Below are 16,702 nucleotides of genomic sequence, written 5' to 3' on the forward strand. Positions count from 1 at the left end.
GTGAATGTATTTATTGGTGGAGCAAAATTCCACCTCCCTCTCAGCGGTCAAAATGAAACGAAGAAAACCCTAAGAAAGGTTTAGTTGTATAGACAGTTTTCGGTTATTTCATATGAATACAAGTGTAAAACTACAATCTATCTTTTGATATGCTTCAATGTTTTTTGGTGTGGTTGTAAATAAACCTTTAGATCTTTTCGTCTACCGACCAACAGCTTAGTGTAGTAGGAAATTAAACAAAACGAAAGTTGTCCCTTTTTGAAGAAATACGAGACAATCATGAGCTAAATAATATCCAATCTATTCGTTCATAACGTTTTTTTTTTTCTGTTGTTCCTTTCAAGCAAAATACTGATTTACTACAACAACAACAACCTTCAGAACCTCAATTCCATCTTTCCTTACGGCACGCGTTTTTACGACTTGTACACGCGTAAATATACGCGAATACTTGTCAATCACGCATATCTGTCTCTTTTAAACCTCTCTCTCCCTCTGAACTGGTTTTTCTGTTTTCATTACACGTTTTTTTAATACCATTATGTCCAGCCAACAACCTTCGGATTCAGGAGGCATGGGAACACCAAATCGTTCCAGTCAGCCCTTAAGGTCGGAAAACATGTCTTCTCCACTGTTTTTTCCTGGTTCATCACCATCTGTTGCACCCCAAGCAACTCCTCGCTCACGAGGTCCTTCTAATCGTATGAGTTTGCCGTTATCTTGCGTACAAGCATATAGGATATATACTAACAAACAGTTCTGTCCTCTCCGTTGTTATACGAATCCAGTTCGCCCGGTTCTAGTGCACCCCAAAATAGTCGTAACTTGCTTCAATCGCAACACACCGACCTACTAGCAAATAGTAGCCTGAATGCCACCCCTCGCTCCATCCGGCGCGGTGATATTCATCCAGGCTCTCTGTTTTCGACACCGAGACATCGACATGAAATTGACCCTTCAAGACCTATACCAAGCACGCCCAATGCGTTGTTTCTGGGGTCCGATACATTGACGTACAGTCAAACAGGTCCCAGTAGCGACATTCCGGAGGCTACTGTTCGTGTCATTTGGGGCACAAATGTTTCTATTCAAGAGAGTATGTCTTCGTTCCGGGGTTTCCTTCGTGGATTCAAAAAAAAGTACCGTCCCTCTTACCGTAACCAAACCATGCTGCCTCCTGATGCAGAGCAAGTTGTTTACGTTGAATTAATGCGTAATATGCGCATTATGGGATTGGATATTCTCAACCTTGATGTGCAAGATTTAAAACATTTCCCACCGACTAAAAAGCTGTTTCACCAACTGCATTCATACCCACAAGAAATTATTCCCATTATGGATCAGACTATTAAGGATGTCATGTTTGATCTGTTGGGTCCCAACCCACCGGAGGACCTGGTGAATGACATTGAGTTAAAGGTGTACAAGGTCCGGCCATTCAATTTGGAGAAAACAATCAACATGCGTGATCTTAATCCGGGTGACATTGACAAACTCATTTGTATTAAGGGTCTTGTGTTGCGTACGACTCCCATTATCCCAGATATGAAACAGGCGTTCTTCCGCTGCTCTGTGTGTCATCACACTGTTACTGTCGACATTGATCGTGGTCGTATTGCCGAGCCAACAAAATGTCCTCGTGAAATTTGTGGCTCGACAAATTCCATGCAACTGATTCACAATCGTTCCGAGTTCGCGGATAAGCAAATCATTAAATTGCAGGAGACACCAGATATGGTCCCTGATGGCCAAACTCCGCACTCTGTAAACCTTTGTGTGTATGATGAGCTTGTTGATTCGGCTCGAGCTGGTGATTCCATAGAAGTTACTGGTATCTTTCGCTGCGTTCCCGTCCGCATAAACCCTCGAGTTCGTACTGTTCGTTCTCTATTCCGCACGTATCTTGATGTCGTACATATTAAAAAACAAGACAAGCATCGTCTTGGCACTGATCCTTCCACTTTAGAAAACGAACTTGCTGAAGACAGCGCTATGCAAGTTGACCAAGTTCGTGTCATATCCGAGGAAGAAGCAGAAAAAATTAGAGAGGTATCGCAGCGCGAAGACGTGTTCGAATTACTCGCTCGATCTCTTGCACCAAGTATTTACGAATTGGAAGATGCGAAGAAAGGCATCCTCCTGCAGCTCTTTGGTGGCACAAACAAAACTTTCAAAAAAGGTGCTGGTCCCCGTTATAGAGGAGATATCAACATTTTAATGTGCGGTGATCCTTCAACAGCCAAATCGCAAATTTTGCAATACGTTCACAAAATTGCTCCCCGAGGCGTGTACACTAGTGGTAAGGGTTCTTCAGCTGTCGGTTTAACAGCTTACATCACTCGTGACCAGGACACAAAACAGCTCGTTTTGGAAAGTGGTGCTTTAGTTTTGTCCGATGGCGGTGTTTGTTGCATTGATGAGTTTGACAAAATGTCAGATGCAACTCGTTCTATCTTGCATGAAGTGATGGAGCAACAGACGGTAACCGTCGCAAAAGCTGGTATCATTACTACCTTAAATGCACGCACATCCATTCTGGCTAGTGCCAACCCAATCGGCAGTCGTTATAATCCTGAACTGCCTGTAACAAAAAACATCGACTTACCTCCTACCCTTGTTTCTCGTTTTGACTTGATTTATCTAATGTTGGACCGAGTGGATGAGGCAACCGATATGAAGCTGGCTGATCATATTGTAAGTATGTACATGGAAGATGCACCTGTACATGTGAGCAGCAAAGAAGTGCTTCCGCTTGAGTTTTTGACAAGCTACATTACGTATGCAAGAGCGAACGTTCACCCTGTTATCTCCGAAGCCGCTGCTGATGAGCTCGTCCGGGCATATGTTGAGATGCGTAAAATGGGTGAGGATGTTCGTGCCGCTGAACGGAGAGTCACGGCCACGACGCGTCAGCTGGAATCAATGATTCGGCTTTCAGAAGCGCATGCGAAATTGCACTTACGACAAACTGTTGATCTGGAGGATGTACTGGAAGCAACTCGTCTCATTCGCTCCGCCATTAAGGATTACGCTACCGATCCAACAACAGGTAAGATCTCATTAGATTTGCTGTATGCAAACGAACGTGAGGCGCTGGTACCTGAAGACATGGTGCGAGAACTTGACAGTCTGGTTTCACGGCTGACGGTGGGCGGTAATACGATTTTGGCAAGTAATCTGCTTGCCAAATTCCGTGAACAAAGCTCCACGCACGTAGATGCTGCCGAATTTGAAGCCTGTTTGGCAGCTCTTGACAAAAAAGGAAAAGTGAAGGTGATCAACAGCGCCGGTCACCGGATTGTACGACCTATTGCTCAAATTGAGTAAGAGGGGGATCAAAGGAAAAGACGGGGAAGAGAGGTGAGCGTAAGTGCTTTCGGATGTGCACTACAATTGAATGCATTTCTTGAGACGCCTCCGCTTGGTATGCAGCAGCAGCAGCACCTCTCCCTTTCCTCTCCCTCCACGATTTCAAGTTACGACACACTTCACTTTTACACCCTACTACTATTTAGCTTACTTTTTCCTTTATGCTTTCATTCTTTCAATATTCATGTTCGCGTTTTATACAAACCATTGCACTGCGTAAGCATTCGTAGAAATATAATATATATGAAACACGGGAAAAGGAGCGCTCGGATAATGAGTTTTAGCAGGTATGCTAAAGAGTTGTTTCTTGTAAGGTACGTTTGCAGAAGGTGTTTGTGCCGTTAATGCTGCCGAACCGTATGCAATAAGTGAGTTTGAAAAATACTGCTGTGCAGGTGTCTTACAAAACGATGAAGGAAACGAGAGAAACAACGACGGCTGCGAAGACCAGAACCGATTTGGCAGAGTTGATGCTGGAAGAGGCGCTTGTCACAGCACTTTCAGCGAGTTGACGCAAGGTCGGGGTGGTGGTAGCATAACCAATGGATCCCGATGACACATCGTACGTACTCGTAGGACGATACTCGCTGATTGAAAGGGGACTGAAGAGTTAGTATGAAAGAGAGGAAACGAAGGAGACGGAGGAGGGAACACAAGAGTAGCAAGGGTTTACTGAAGACACAAGTTGTTCGGCAACCTCCTGTTCTTCACTCTTCGTTCTCCGCTGTTCGCCCTTCTCACAACAAAGTAACGTACAAGAAATGTTCAACGTTTCCTAATGTTCCTTCTTCGAACCAAGTGATTTCGGTAACAATGATCCAGCCAGTTTCGGTAGTAGAGTACACACCCTTCGTTGTAGCAAAAGAAGTAGAACGAGCTGTAGTACTACTTTCAGCATCCTTCTTTTGAACCATTGGTGTTGGAATTCCTGCACGTGTGTTAGTCACTGTATCTGAAGAGGCAGCCAAGTTCTCCTCCGAGTTCTCCTCCGAGTCCCCCCAGCCGAAGGCCTCCCGGTCGAGTGTCTTGTTTTTCGTGCTTACCAGGCAGAACCACATCCCGCTCCTCTAAGCTCAGGGCGTTCGCCGACAGCGTGGACGGAGAAATGAGAATGCACACAGCAAGTCGAAGGAACGCAATCGCATAAACCCACAGAGCCAGCATGATGAATTTGCGAACGGACAGAGTTTGGCTGAGGCTGAGAGTGGATAGAGTGCTTTACGAGTTGTAGTGTAGCACGTTATTACGGGTTGAGTGGTGGTGAGGAGAGGGAGCGAGAGAGGAGAGCAGAGAGGAGAAGAAAAGAGACTGAGAGCAGGCAGAAGCAGAACAGCGGAATTGCTGAATCGCTGAGGAAATGCTGTATATTCGCCAGTAGGAGTGGACGGAAGTGAACGAGCATATGCATCTCAGTGTGCTTTCATTGTTGCATGCGAGTGACGTGGAGGGAGCAGCATGATGATTGGTTCGCGTATTTAAGCTTAATTTGTAACGAGTCATGACGTATCACTGAGAATGAGGAAGACAACTACCGTCTAGAAAACAAGTACGGTAACGAGAAAACGCGACGAATCGATACAATTACGTTCTCTAGGCCGTAGTGACATCCAACACATCACCGACCGGCCGGTTCCTCGCTGAACATAAATTCATTCCTACGAACTCATTTGTTTGGCACTACGTTTGGTTAGCAAGAGCTACTCTCGGCGAAAAAGCGTGTTCTCCGTTAGCATACTTAAACTCGGCGAACCGTTGGCCGACGCGTTCCGAGTGTTTGAGGAACTTTTCGGCGCACTTGATGATGCACTCTCCCTCCTTTTTAGACAGTTTGTTGGTAGTAAAGTCCTGCACACAGTCCTTGAAGCAGTTTTGTGTCAGAGTTGAGTACATCTGCCGTCCATTCACATTAGTTTCAGTCATCCACCGTTTGTCGTTCACGAGCATACACGCAAATACTCCTTCAGCTGTTTCGCCTCGAGCACCTGGCCCAGAGCCTCCTGTTCCTTTGCATTCAAACGTTCCATGGGCAAAAAGTGTGGGGTCTGAAAAGCCTGTGCTGTAGGTGAGATGGGTGGGTGTGCAGGCAGTAGGCCCTGTTTGAGGTGGGATGAATTAGAGTCGAGCACGTGGAATGCAAGCGAGAACACGTGCTAGTTTAAGCGAAGTCTAATTTACCCCCTCCCCCACGCTTCTTATGATTGATCGTGAAAAATCACGTTCGGGGCGGACCATGTCGGTGTCCAAGTTCGCCGGGCTCGGAGAGTAGTGTCGCCGTAGTTGACCGTGTTCCGATAGCAGGAAATCAAGTCGGCCCAGGACGCAATAGAAGGCAAGTGGGAGTCAGGCACACGGTGTCCTGTGAGTCTGTATGCGAATTTCACCGCAGAGAACTGAGCCTGGGCATTTCGAAAGGGTTCGTTCAGCCGGGGAGCGTGTTCAGCAGCGACTTTGTTGAGAATGTCGAGCGTTTCTGACTTGTTCTTTGGTTTCGACGCGAATGTAGGAAGCTTTACGCGAGATGGGCGAGTGGGGGCAGAGGTTGAGGGTTTGGCAGGGAGAATGGGAAGATGGTCATAAATATCAGTTTCGTGGACATTTTTTGGTTTCGATTGTTTGGCACGCTTAAAGAGGCCTTGGAACCAGCCAGACTGTTTGGCCGATGTATGAAACACACGACGCATGGTGCAAGCCAAGACAACGACGCAAAACGGAGACAAGGCGAGACAAGGCGAGGCAATTGTGGGGGTGTGGGATGTGTGGGATACGCGGGGGCAGGATCGTTTCACTGCAACTCGCAACAATTCGTTAAGACTCACTGGCCCTCGCAATCCTTGAGGACGCGTTCGCCCTGCTGTACGAGACTGTCGACGATGGTTATGAAGCTATCGAGTACGTGGTCAACAGACAGCAGGGTCTCGTCGTAAGTGGACGAGTGCGCCTGCTGCTGCTCCAGAAGCTCATTCCGCTCGCGGAGCACTCTGTTTTCGATTTCCAAGTCCTGCAGTCGCCGGTCAACCCGGACGTCGCGTTCGAGCCATCGTCCTTCCGACTGAATCTTTGGGCGCATGGAGAGTAGTCGTAGGAGAGAATTCGTTTTCCGCTATGCTGGGCACGCTGGGTATATAATGAAGTTCGTTACGATGTGTTATCTTAATTAGCGCGACTTAGCGGGAGGGCGGGTGGTTACGGAGCGAGGAATAGAGGGGAGAAGCGAGGCAAGAAATAGAGGGGAGAAGCGAAGCAAGGAGACGACGGAGTGGTGGGTACAGCAGGACAAGACTAAGGGAGGAACACAACTTTATTCTACTAACGTAGAAGGACAATCTACACGAGAGACACTACGGGTGTAACCTATGAATGACATACTACGGGACGCACCACCAGTCATCCTCATCACATCGTCTGAAGCAGCAAGACCACTACAGTCGATAAGAAGAGGAACTTTACACGTCAGAATACACCAGCTGCCCTACACGACGGGACCGTCCAGAGGACGAGAAACCCGAGGCGTAAGAGATCATCGCTGAAGGGGGAGAACAGAACCTGAAAAGAGATCCTGTTGTCCCTCCCGAAGAAAGAATTGTCTCACTCTTCGGGCAACGGTGCTTCCAATCATCATCCGTGTTGAGTTCTGTGGCTAGGTTAGGAAACCCAAGCCGGACGTATACTATAGAAATGATCCTATGGAGTATCGTCGATGGTTTTTCGTGGAGCGAGCCGTGCCCTTTTATAGTATTCCCGTGTGGGGAAGAGCAGTCACAGTGTGGGGGTAGTGAAGGAGAAAGGACGCTAAACTGTGTTGTTCGTCGCTAAATCGTTTAGCGAACAGCACTAGCTTCCGCAATCACCTTTAAGAACCCGCAACAGTGTTTCGGTAACCCGTTTTTTACTACCCACGTTACCCCTCGGTATGCCACGCTTCCCCGGCTTGGCTCACACCACAACTGGTCCGCTCCCTCCCCCATATTTCAACCATTGCCAAGTCGCCTGTCCCTACGGATGTCTTGGAAACTGACAAAGAGTATGTCAAACTCGCAGTAACAGCAGGCAAACTTGCATCAGCAGCAGCGTCTCTCTTTTCTGGCTGTGTCACGGCGTGTCTGCTCGAATTGAACACGCAGAACGGAGAGTCGTGGACGTGGAGGTCGACGGTGGGAAATACGGAGCTGAAGAACGATTGAAAGAGCGTAGAGACTACGGAATTGACGGACTAAAGAGTTTGAATGAGCTGTGTGGACTGTATGTGGAAATTATGGAATTTGTCTCGATGGAAATTGCCTGGTCTCAGTGGTTACTGGGGCTGACTGGCGGAAAAGACATGCATTCGTCGCTCAGCTACGTTCTATGTAGTGAACGTAGACCATCTCTGATGAAAGCCAAGGAAAACTAGAAAATAGCTGCTCTCGAACGAGCTTGACGACTTTATTGGTTTCCACACCTGGTCTCTCTCTTCGTCTCTCACTCACTCACTCACTCACTCTCTCTCCCCTTTCTCTCCTCTTCTCACCTCTATACCCGTGTTTGCTGCCGGTTTCTTGTTTCCCGTCTTGCCCTGTGTCCATCCTCTATATACTAACACTCTTTTAGAACTTAAGGAGGCGAGCTTCGTCTCGGCAATGGGCTTCTCCAGCTCAAGCTCATCCAAGCACAAGTCTGGAAGCCATTCAACAGCGTCTTCTCGCAAGTCGAGTGAGGAGAAGTCAAAGTCAAGTTTTGATTCCAGTCGGCGGTCCATGTGTAGTGACGCGTACGGGAATGTGAATGTCCAACCTGGTTTGCTTCAGGTTCGCATCACCGAGGCCCGTGGGTTGAAGCTGCCGCCCGCCTTTTTCTCCTCCAAATCTGCTTCACGTGGATTTGACTCTACCCATGATTCGGCTAATGCATGGATGTTTCCATACATTGTGGTCGAGTTCGATAAGAGTGAAGTCGTGGTGAATGCATTGCGTACGTCTTCTCCCGAGAATCCGTGCTGGGACTACCAGGCTACCTTCGATGTGTCGCGTTACTCACAGCTTTCTGTAAACATTTATCAACGTCCGCCTCCGCGTTCGCTTTCCATCATCAAAGGTGATGCTTTCTTGGGCGGTGTAAAGTTGTCTCCCTCGTTCATTACCAACAAGATGACGGACGAGTGGGTCACTTTGCAGGGCGGTAAGGGCGAGCTACATGTGCAGGTACTGTACAAACCCAACCAGAAGACCGATCTCAGCATCGAATCGTTCGAGTTACTGAAGGTTATTGGAAAGGGTTCGTTCGGAAAGGTTATGCAAGTTCGGAAGCGCGATTCCAACTTAATTTACGCCTTGAAGACTATCCGCAAAGACTTTATTCTCATCAACGGTGAGGTGAAACACACTCTCGCTGAGCGAACTGTTCTTGCTCAGGTGAACAATCCCTTCATCGTCCCATTAAAGTTCTCCTTCCAATCCACCTCCAAACTCTACTTAGTACTCGCTTTTATCAATGGCGGTGAGCTTTTCCATCATCTTCAACGTGAAAACACGTTTGACATCTATCGTGCAAAGTTCTACACTGCGGAGCTGTTGGTTGCTCTGGAATGCTTGCATGAGTTTAACATTATTTATCGAGACTTGAAGCCGGAGAATATATTGCTCGACTACACCGGACACATTGCACTTTGCGATTTTGGCCTCTGCAAATTGAATATGACGAAGACGCAGCGGACGAACAGTAAGTGGATGCGGTAGACGAGTTTTTCAGAAGACCAAGAAAAACAGCCTTCCGAACTCAAGCCGTTTTATTTCATTGGATTATTATTTCTTTTTTACTAACCTATTGTTATTAGCTTTCTGTGGAACTCCCGAATACTTGGCTCCTGAATTGCTTGAGGGCGATGGTTCGTACACCAAGGTTGTAGATTGGTGGACTTTGGGTGTCCTGCTGTACGAAATGATCGTTGGACTGCCTCCCTTTTTTGATGACAATGTGAACCAGATGTATAAAAATATTCGTGAGGCTCCATTGGTGTTTCCAGATTTCCTGAAAGATGAAAAGGCAAAGGATTTATTGAGAAGATTGTTAGAGAGATCGCCCGAGAAGCGTCTTGGCAGCGGTGGAGCTGCGGAAATCAAGAATCATCCTTTCTTCGCTGATATCGACTGGAAAAAGCTCGTCGCCAAGAAGCTTCAACCTCCCTTCAAACCTCATGTGGTAAGTCCGAACATTCATGTGCTTGTTGCCATAATCCCTTTTTGGTTACTCTTACTAACAGCTCTTAGGAATCTGAAAGTGATACGAGTAATTTTGATTCGCAATTTACCTCGGAGCCAGCTCTCGATAGTGTTGTTCCTGACTCACACTTATCCGAGACTCTCCAGCAGAAATTTGCCAATTGGAGTTATCAACGGCCGAGTACGATTGAATCATCAGTTGAATTCTCGGCTCCTATCAATTTAGACTCTGTGAACGGACGAGCTTCGCCTTAGACTGGACGCGCATTGCTTTAAGTACACGTTACTTCATAAGTCGCTGGCTAGCGGCGTGTCTTAATTACGACTGTGTCGGGACGGCGACCACGGAAACATTATACAACGATCATCAAAACTACCTGTGTGTTACTGGCCCGCGTTTTTTGTGCGCTATCATTCCCTACGAAACGAATTGTCGTTTCTCCAAAAGCTCCCCTTCATACCCCGCTGCCGCTGATGTTCTCCCTCCCTTCTGCTTGATGAGCGTTTGTATTATGAACTCATACAACATACACATACATACACACATACACATACAAAGGTTTTATTAAAATGAAATGCAAATGCCAGGAAGCAGAGAACCCACTCGTAGACGGTTAGACTGTTTGAGAGTGGCACATGCAAGCATATACACACACACATACACATGGCGAAGAGATGGAAGAAAGTGGAAAGGTAATAGAAAAGGAAGAAGAATGGGAAGAAGTCGTTTTTAAACTGTAAAGAAGTGAGAATCTTTTGCAAACCGGACAAGAAGCGTTACTTAACAAAAAAATAGTTTTTCTTTTAAAAGTCCATGTAGTCAGTTACGGCGAGCCAGCGCCGATAAAAGATGCCTCAAGAATAGTAGTAATTGCCTGCGGCAGATTCAGGCTTTTTATTGCGGCTCTTCAGTTATGACTGCAGAGGACGAATCCAAGGTCGCTGATGCCGCTGAATTAGGTTCTGTTTTTGTTTCTGTCGCTTTGAAAGAAAGCCAGCCTGATGATTGGAGAAACTCAAACACTCGCTGAACTTTGTTCTGGTCAACTTTAGGAAGTAGGACGTAAGCACGATCAAGAGATATTGTCTTGGGGTTTGCAAGGAAGGCAGTAAGAAGGGTACATTTTATGGCGAGGTAAGGTTTAGGAAGAATGTGTAGCTGAGTACAGAGAGTCTGTTCTTCGGGCGACAATAGCTGTCGGTCTGCTGAAGTGATAAAGGTTAAAGGAGCAGCTTGCTTTTTTGAGCTTGTGCTGAGATCACGGTAGGGTAAATCGCGTGAATTGTACAAAGACGACTTTCGTAGATCGTTGCGGTCTAATGAACTTGCAGCTTTGGTAAGAAGAATCTGTAACATAAATTAGTAAACCTGAAGCAAAAGGCTCGCCGCACATTTTCACGACAAATAAACTTACCCGTTGAGCTTTGTCTCGCTCATATTTGTGACCCTGTTCCATCGTGGTAAGGCCCATTTGGCGCCATTCTTGCAATTGCTCAATACGCTTTAACAAACTATGTTGAGTGAGTAGGCCATCAACAAATGCTGCGTAGTCTTCTTTCGACAGCAGGCGAGCAAAAACTTTGGCCTGAGTGAGTAGGGACCGCTCCTCCTTGCTACGACGCTTTTCGTTCGCCTGTATACGTTTAAAGTCGAGCAAATTGTGAGTGAAAATGACGTTTTTCCGTAAAGCTCGCCTTGTGAGTCGGGCATTGTAAATTTCGAGCAGAGCTAATTTCACTTCGACTTCTGGAGAGGGCGAGGACAAGTCCAATGACTCGTCAGAATCAAATGTCATGTCTTTGACACTGACTTCTGCCTCATTCTCCAGCTCCTGATCAAACTCTAGACGACCTGGCATGTAGCCTTGGATCTCGTGGCATTGTGGTGTCGAAGCAAGCAGTTTCAAAGGATACACAGGCGGAGGAGTAAAGGCTTCTAAACGAGCTCGTTTTCGAGCAGCAAATGCTGTCCTATCTACGTCGAACACCGTGTCCATTGACGGTAAAGGATAGGACTCCGAGAGGATGTATGTGTTGATGTAATGCTGCTCGCAGTCTTCCTTCGTACGGCAGTTTCCGACATACTCGGCGATATCAGCCCAATTTCCAAGACCGAGCGTTTCACACGCATCAATAAGCAAAAGTTCTTCATCCGCACCCCAATCGTCGTTGAAAATTGGGAACGAGTTTGTCTCAATCACCCGGTATGGGTGGGCCGGTTGGTGATCGCCTGAGGAGGACCCGGACGTAAAACACGAAACACAAAGATCAAAGTCTGTGCAAGTTACACAACGTATGTGGATAGAACGTGTGATGTCCTGAGCACAAACATTGCAATGGTACTTCTGAGGCGGCATGTCGAGGCAGGCGATTTGGAGCACGGCGAAAAGTCGCCAGCTGTGGTGGAGCTCGCTGGGCTGCAGTATGTAACTTAGTGAGAATTCCGCGTGCGTGCAGTGCAGTAATGAGTGTTAGCATAATTAAAGGTAACCGCTTAAAGCCTTTAACGAAACTTTCCGTGGAGTACGGCGTCGTTAGGAAGAACGATAATAAATATACCGCAATTTTGGACTGCGCTATTATGCTTATCGATACTTACTGCGGCGCACTGTCCTGCGCTAGGCCTCGTATTATCTCTTTCCTCTTCGTTTACGATCGTTAACATTCGCTAAACTCTCGCTAATTCTCGCTCTGTTTTTAACAGTCACGCATCCTTTTCTCCCCAGCACACCTTTCCTCCCCTCAGAAACAAAATGGTAAGAAAATGACCGTAGGCTTGTACTAACGATAATGTAGGGTCGCGTACGTACCAAGACTACCAAGAGAGCCTCTCGCGTTGTCATTGAGAAGTACTACCCTCGTCTCACGTTGGACTTCCAAACCAACAAGAAGATCATTGATGAGGTTGCCATCATTGCCTCCAAGCGTCTCCGCAACAAGATCGCTGGATACACGACTCATTTGATGAAGCGTATCCAACGTGGCCCCGTCCGCGGTATCTCCTTCAAGCTTCAAGAGGAGGAGCGTGAGCGCAAGGATCAATACGTTCCCGAGCACTCTGAGCTCGACGTCGAGAAGGTTGAGGTTGACCAAGAGACCAAGGACTTGCTCCACGCTCTTGGTTACGACCAGGTCCCTACCACTGTTGTTGCTCCTGTCCGTCAAGAGCGTAACTTCCGTTACAACAGACACTAGACAGCATGTGTGAGCACGACGGCGTCAGACTTGCTCATATCATCATCTGCAGCTGCAGATGATGATATGAACAAGCAATCATCGGCACTGCATCTATTTTGAGTGATGTTTGTCGCTCCGTCTTTCGCCGATCTGTTCTGTTGCGTACGTACAGTATTGTGCCCAATAACAAAAGATATTGTTTCAAGAAGGAATTAGAAGGGCTAGGGATTGGTGTCGTTGCTAGTGTTGCGGTGTGTGAGGAGAGTTGGAAGCTTTGGAGTTGTTTGGTATAATTGCATTACTCGTGCGGTCGGTCTTCGCCCCTCGTTCACTAATTCATGGCATAACTCTACATTTTGTGCTTCGTAACTCTTTTTAATCCAGTTCCTTCCGAGGGAAGAAGTCTTCGGTGCGGAGGGGCCTTAAAGTCTTACCGTTTGCTAGAGCAGTTTTAAGGCTTTCCATGTCCATCCCATACTGTCGAAACAGTTCCCGACGAACTCTTGCGAGAGCAGAACGACAGGTTTCTTTGATGTAGGATCCAGAGAGGCCCTCGGTTGCTTTGACCACTGCTTCTATATCAAAGTTTTGATCGAGGGAAATACCTTTCAAAAACTATTCATAGGTTAGCGACAGGACAGTTCGTTGTGTAGGCGAAAAATAGAATCCTCATTCTTTGATGTCTTACATACCAATTGAAGCAGACGAGCACGTTGTCGTGAATCTGGAAGCTTAATGTGAAATGTTTTAGGCATGCGACGAAGAATAGCCTCGTCGATATCTTGGATTCGGTTCGTAGCACCGAGTACGACGACACGGGACTGACCAGTCAAAAGACCATCCCATAACGACATAAACTCTGCTTTTAATTGCGCCATTGCTTCATGGTCTGTGCTTTGTCGTTGACGCAAGAAAGAATCAATCTCGTCAATGAAAATGACAGTCGGTTCCAGCTTGTGTGCAAGACGAAATAATGCTTCCACAAGTTTATTTGATTCGCCAAACCATTTGTCCGTAAGCAAACCAACATTCACGTTTATGAACGTAGCACCGCTCTGTTTGGCAAGTGCTTTTGCGAGCATGGTTTTCCCGCATCCTGGTGGTCCGTACAGTAAAAGACCTTTAGGAGAGGCAAGCAAGTCATTGCCCTGTATATCGCCGCAAATGTTTGGATACTGAAGGGGAAAGAGTACGTCCTGTATCAGTTCCGTGATTTCGTTGTCCAATCCTCCAATGTCTTCAAATGCTGTGTCAATGTCTGATGGTAAAACGAGCTGTGAAGCAATCAGTTGCTCATAATCATCAAGCTGCAAATCTTCAGGTAACCGATTCCGCCGTTGTGCCCATTCATTCAATCGGGCTTGACTTTTTTGTATAGCTTCTTTTTTTCCGCTTGTATGATGGATCAATGCTCGGTAAAAACTGCTTTGCTATGTACCATGAACATCCAAAAGCCAAGGCATACAGAACCGCCTCCTTTACGAACCGTTTTGCCTCAGGATGCATCCGGCTTAATTGAGTACGTGCTTGCTTGGAGGAGGTGAGAGGGACCTAGCACAGAAGATATAAAAACTTTTTATCCACTTTTGACAGGGTGGAAGGGGAAAAATGAAACCAAAACAGAATGCAAATTGAATTGCGATAGCTGTGGTTGGAAATGGGGGAAAAACTTGAAAATAGAGAAAGGGGAAAGGTATAGACAGAGAATTGGAACGTTCTGTTTAGGAAATCCTGCACTCAAATAGTTTTGTCGGAAATGGAAGGAAAAAAATAGAGGTCATTCTTCAAAACTTGCATAAAGTGATTCCTCACTTTGTAGCTTTTCTATTAGCACCGTAAAAGTATAGACGTAATGATTTTTTCAAGCATCTGGATGTTCGCCTTCCTCTTGCATGCCGTTTGTGTCATCCGCTGTAGTTGGAGAGACGGTCGGATGAATCTGTTCTTTTAGTGATTGGATTTGCTTTAAAATTTCCTCAAATGAAGCATTTCGAGCATCCCACAAGCTAGTGTAAGACTCCTTTTCTTTTTGCAGCTCTTCAATAGCATCGTTTAACTTGGTTACCAATCTACTCAGTAATTAGTATGCTTTTTCAGATAAATCGCGGGGTGTCTGGGCCTCCTTTTGTAAATAGCTCTCACGTACTGCTGCTGTTCTTCAGGACTTCGAAGATCTTTAGAGGTGATCATCTTGGCAATGTTATCATATTGCTCTTTTCGGTGGAAATCCTCTTTGGTAGCTTCCATTTGTTTTAACAGTTCCTCGATGGTCTTTGTTTCCTCCTCACATTCTTTTTCTAACGGTACCATTTGTTAATATAACGTCTGCTCAACGTTCATACCAATTTCCTCAACTCGTTTTTGGTAAACGCGAGACTCGTTCTCGTTCGTTTCGCTTTGAAGCTGTAAACGCGTCCAAACAGCTTCCATTGCTGCACACTCAACCTCTAAATCGTCTATGTCAAGCTCATTGTTTTGAAATTCGTGACATTTGCTAATAAATCTACGCAAAGGTCGTTCTTCCACGATAAGGCGTTTTTTTATAAGTGTGTCTGATAAACGTGTTAATATCAAAGACAAAGGCTCCCAAATACGTGAAAATACTTACCGTCCATGACAGAATGGATGTTGGTACTTTCTGAGTTCTTGTAGGCGACGCGACCATAAATGCATGTAACACCAACACGCGAACGTGCTCAAAACCAAATACAGTTGTAAACACGAATTCCTCCTGTTTTTGCTTATAACGAGGTTGAATTCTTGCAGAGTGAACAATCACTTCATATTTGGGACCGTGTATTGGTTGTTATATTTACAATTGCCGGTTTTCTGTAAATCACTTATTTAACTCCTTCAACCACATTTTTGGGTTCATTTTTGCTTCCTCTGAACTGCCATATTCTCCCTTCTTTATTCTTCATAATGAGTACTACTTTTGCCGAGGATATTGCCCTTCCTATGTTCCCGAACAGACAAATATCTGTCGCTGTGTTCAAAGATGTAACAAATGCTAGTGAAATTCACAGACAGATCATCTCTCTGAACAAAGAGTATGACTACGCTTTTATTGATGCAGGAATTGTGCGTGTTATTCCGTCATAAAACATTAAATGGCGGGTTTTTGTGAAAGACTGAATTACTAATTGGAATTGTTTTAGATTGTGTGCAGACAGCAGCTTTTTGCGGCCATCATTCGTGCTCTCCGCGATCAGCAGGACGGATTAACAAAGACAAAGACCATTCACTCGGAAATCATCTTGTCGCTCTGTCCTCGTACTGAAATTTCTACTGCTTTTCGCAATTTCGGTATCTCAAAGAAGTCAACAAGTCTTGTTATCGTCAAGGTTGGTGCATCTGCCGCTGAAATTGGGCCCAAATTACGCACAATGGTTGAAGGAACACCAATTGCCTTTTCACAGGCAGAATTGGATAAACTTGTTGTCCGTAAACAACTTGTCAAGGTGCGAAACTCGTCGGATGACCATACTACATTTCATTTCCTATCTCACGAAGCTAACAACCTCCCCATTAGAACTACAAACTGGATGCCAGCAAACCCGACACACACACTAGTTGCGTCTTAGCAGCCATTGCTCTCCGTGGATATAACTAACAAACAGCATTCTTTCGTTCATCGGTATTTTCCGGCTTAGCATAAGCATAACAATCCAGTCGATCATTAGCATGATGGTTGTAAATCCTTTCTCGGCTTTTGTACTAGATCTGCACTACGGCGAAGATGAGATTGATGCGCTACGATGAATACCAAGTATCTATTGGGTCTCGGGACTGGCTGACCGGCTGCTAGAACAGCCTACAGAACGTAAGCGATTGCTATACCAAATCTTCTTTGTCCTCCCATGATTTGTCGCACACATCATCGGCTTGCTACGCTTCCGCACTTTTTTTAGTTGCCCGATACAACCTACGCCGCTAGACAGCCACACAACATTAGTTTGTTA

The 16,702-nt window shown here is 46.0% G+C and overlaps 11 protein-coding genes across 11 annotated transcripts; 4 read left to right on the forward strand and 7 right to left on the reverse strand.

Annotated features, from left to right (window-relative positions):
• Positions 1 to 198: 198 nt before the first annotated feature.
• On the forward strand, positions 199 to 3,598 carry SJAG_04210 (MCM complex subunit Cdc21). The gene is made up of 2 exons (XM_002175293.2): positions 199 to 701; positions 758 to 3,598. Exons 1-2 carry the CDS (start codon positions 542 to 544, stop codon positions 3,325 to 3,327), a joined length of 2,730 nt encoding a protein of 909 aa, XP_002175329.1. The 5' UTR covers positions 199 to 541; the 3' UTR covers positions 3,328 to 3,598.
• A 171-nt stretch (positions 3,599 to 3,769) lies between these two features.
• On the reverse strand, positions 3,770 to 4,533 carry SJAG_04209 (hypothetical protein; the record flags this gene model as incomplete). Its single annotated transcript, XM_002175292.1, has 3 exons — positions 3,770 to 3,971; positions 4,126 to 4,297; positions 4,413 to 4,533. 3 exons carry the CDS (start codon positions 4,531 to 4,533, stop codon positions 3,770 to 3,772), a joined length of 495 nt encoding a protein of 164 aa, XP_002175328.1.
• Positions 4,534 to 4,999: 466 nt separating this feature from the next.
• On the reverse strand, positions 5,000 to 5,427 carry SJAG_04208 (Tim9-Tim10 complex subunit Tim9). The gene is made up of 3 exons (XM_002175291.2): positions 5,316 to 5,427; positions 5,105 to 5,259; positions 5,000 to 5,046 (listed from the first exon to the last, which is right to left on the reverse strand). The coding sequence occupies exons 1-3, from the start codon at positions 5,391 to 5,393 to the stop codon at positions 5,025 to 5,027; spliced, it is 255 nt and encodes an 84-aa protein (XP_002175327.1). The 5' UTR covers positions 5,394 to 5,427; the 3' UTR covers positions 5,000 to 5,024.
• A 134-nt stretch (positions 5,428 to 5,561) lies between these two features.
• On the reverse strand, positions 5,562 to 6,050 carry SJAG_04207 (hypothetical protein; the record flags this gene model as incomplete). Its single annotated transcript, XM_002175290.1, has 1 exon — positions 5,562 to 6,050. The coding sequence occupies one exon, from the start codon at positions 6,048 to 6,050 to the stop codon at positions 5,562 to 5,564; it is 489 nt and encodes a 162-aa protein (XP_002175326.1).
• A 131-nt stretch (positions 6,051 to 6,181) lies between these two features.
• On the reverse strand, positions 6,182 to 6,681 carry SJAG_06355 (hypothetical protein; the record flags this gene model as incomplete). The annotated part of the gene is made up of 1 exon (XM_011050711.1): positions 6,182 to 6,681. Exon 1 carries the CDS (start codon positions 6,434 to 6,436, stop codon positions 6,182 to 6,184), a length of 255 nt encoding a protein of 84 aa, XP_011049013.1. The 5' UTR covers positions 6,437 to 6,681.
• Positions 6,682 to 7,298: 617 nt separating this feature from the next.
• On the forward strand, positions 7,299 to 9,818 carry SJAG_04206 (AGC/AKT protein kinase Gad8; the record flags this gene model as incomplete). Its single annotated transcript, XM_002175289.2, has 4 exons — positions 7,299 to 7,390; positions 7,957 to 9,063; positions 9,179 to 9,543; positions 9,612 to 9,818. The coding sequence occupies exons 1-4, from the start codon at positions 7,369 to 7,371 to the stop codon at positions 9,816 to 9,818; spliced, it is 1,701 nt and encodes a 566-aa protein (XP_002175325.1). The 5' UTR covers positions 7,299 to 7,368.
• A 276-nt stretch (positions 9,819 to 10,094) lies between these two features.
• SJAG_04205 (SAGA complex subunit Ada2) lies at positions 10,095 to 11,956 on the reverse strand. Its single transcript, XM_002175288.2, has 2 exons — positions 10,979 to 11,956; positions 10,095 to 10,911 (listed from the first exon to the last, which is right to left on the reverse strand). The coding sequence occupies exons 1-2, from the start codon at positions 11,918 to 11,920 to the stop codon at positions 10,459 to 10,461; spliced, it is 1,395 nt and encodes a 464-aa protein (XP_002175324.1). The 5' UTR covers positions 11,921 to 11,956; the 3' UTR covers positions 10,095 to 10,458.
• Positions 11,957 to 12,316: 360 nt separating this feature from the next.
• Positions 12,317 to 12,758, forward strand: SJAG_04204 (40S ribosomal protein S17; the record flags this gene model as incomplete). The annotated part of the gene is made up of 2 exons (XM_002175287.2): positions 12,317 to 12,319; positions 12,360 to 12,758. The coding sequence occupies 2 exons, from the start codon at positions 12,317 to 12,319 to the stop codon at positions 12,756 to 12,758; spliced, it is 402 nt and encodes a 133-aa protein (XP_002175323.2).
• Positions 12,759 to 13,115: 357 nt separating this feature from the next.
• Positions 13,116 to 14,246, reverse strand: SJAG_04203 (outer membrane ATPase Msp1; the record flags this gene model as incomplete). Its single annotated transcript, XM_002175286.2, has 3 exons — positions 13,116 to 13,355; positions 13,433 to 14,132; positions 14,179 to 14,246. The coding sequence occupies 3 exons, from the start codon at positions 14,244 to 14,246 to the stop codon at positions 13,116 to 13,118; spliced, it is 1,008 nt and encodes a 335-aa protein (XP_002175322.2).
• Positions 14,247 to 14,601: 355 nt separating this feature from the next.
• SJAG_04202 (THO complex subunit 7) lies at positions 14,602 to 15,355 on the reverse strand (the record flags this gene model as incomplete). Its single annotated transcript, XM_002175285.1, has 4 exons — positions 14,602 to 14,809; positions 14,887 to 15,037; positions 15,083 to 15,292; positions 15,349 to 15,355. 4 exons carry the CDS (start codon positions 15,353 to 15,355, stop codon positions 14,602 to 14,604), a joined length of 576 nt encoding a protein of 191 aa, XP_002175321.1.
• A 307-nt stretch (positions 15,356 to 15,662) lies between these two features.
• SJAG_04201 (CGI121 family protein) lies at positions 15,663 to 16,353 on the forward strand (the record flags this gene model as incomplete). Its single annotated transcript, XM_002175284.1, has 3 exons — positions 15,663 to 15,821; positions 15,899 to 16,201; positions 16,273 to 16,353. The coding sequence occupies 3 exons, from the start codon at positions 15,663 to 15,665 to the stop codon at positions 16,351 to 16,353; spliced, it is 543 nt and encodes a 180-aa protein (XP_002175320.1).
• Between the last annotated feature and the right edge of the window lie 349 nt (positions 16,354 to 16,702).

Source organism: Schizosaccharomyces japonicus (assembly GCF_000149845.2).
Source record: "Schizosaccharomyces japonicus yFS275 unplaced genomic scaffold supercont5.2, whole genome shotgun sequence".
Lineage (NCBI taxonomy): Eukaryota > Fungi > Ascomycota > Schizosaccharomycetes > Schizosaccharomycetales > Schizosaccharomycetaceae > Schizosaccharomyces > Schizosaccharomyces japonicus.

Bases quoted from the DNA above. Each gene is read 5' to 3' on its own strand.
- SJAG_04210 (XM_002175293.2), top strand. From the start codon at position 542: ATGTCCAGCCAACAACCTTCGGATTCAGGAGGCATGGGAACACCAAAT. The intron at 702-757 runs GTATGAGTTTGC...ACTAACAAACAG, and splicing joins CTCACGAGGTCCTTCTAATC to TTCTGTCCTCTCCGTTGTTA.
- SJAG_04208 (XM_002175291.2), bottom strand. From the start codon at position 5,393: ATGGAACGTTTGAATGCAAAGGAACAGGAGGCTCTGGGCCAGGTGCTC. The intron at 5,260-5,315 runs GTATGCTCGTGA...AATGGACGGCAG, and splicing joins AGCTGAAGGAGTATTTGCGT to ATGTACTCAACTCTGACACA. The intron at 5,047-5,104 runs GTATGCTAACGG...AACCAAACGTAG, and splicing joins CAACGGTTCGCCGAGTTTAA to TGCCAAACAAATGAGTTCGT.
- SJAG_04205 (XM_002175288.2), bottom strand. From the start codon at position 11,920: ATGCCGCCTCAGAAGTACCATTGCAATGTTTGTGCTCAGGACATCACA. The intron at 10,912-10,978 runs GTAAGTTTATTT...TTTATGTTACAG, and splicing joins AGCGAGACAAAGCTCAACGG to ATTCTTCTTACCAAAGCTGC.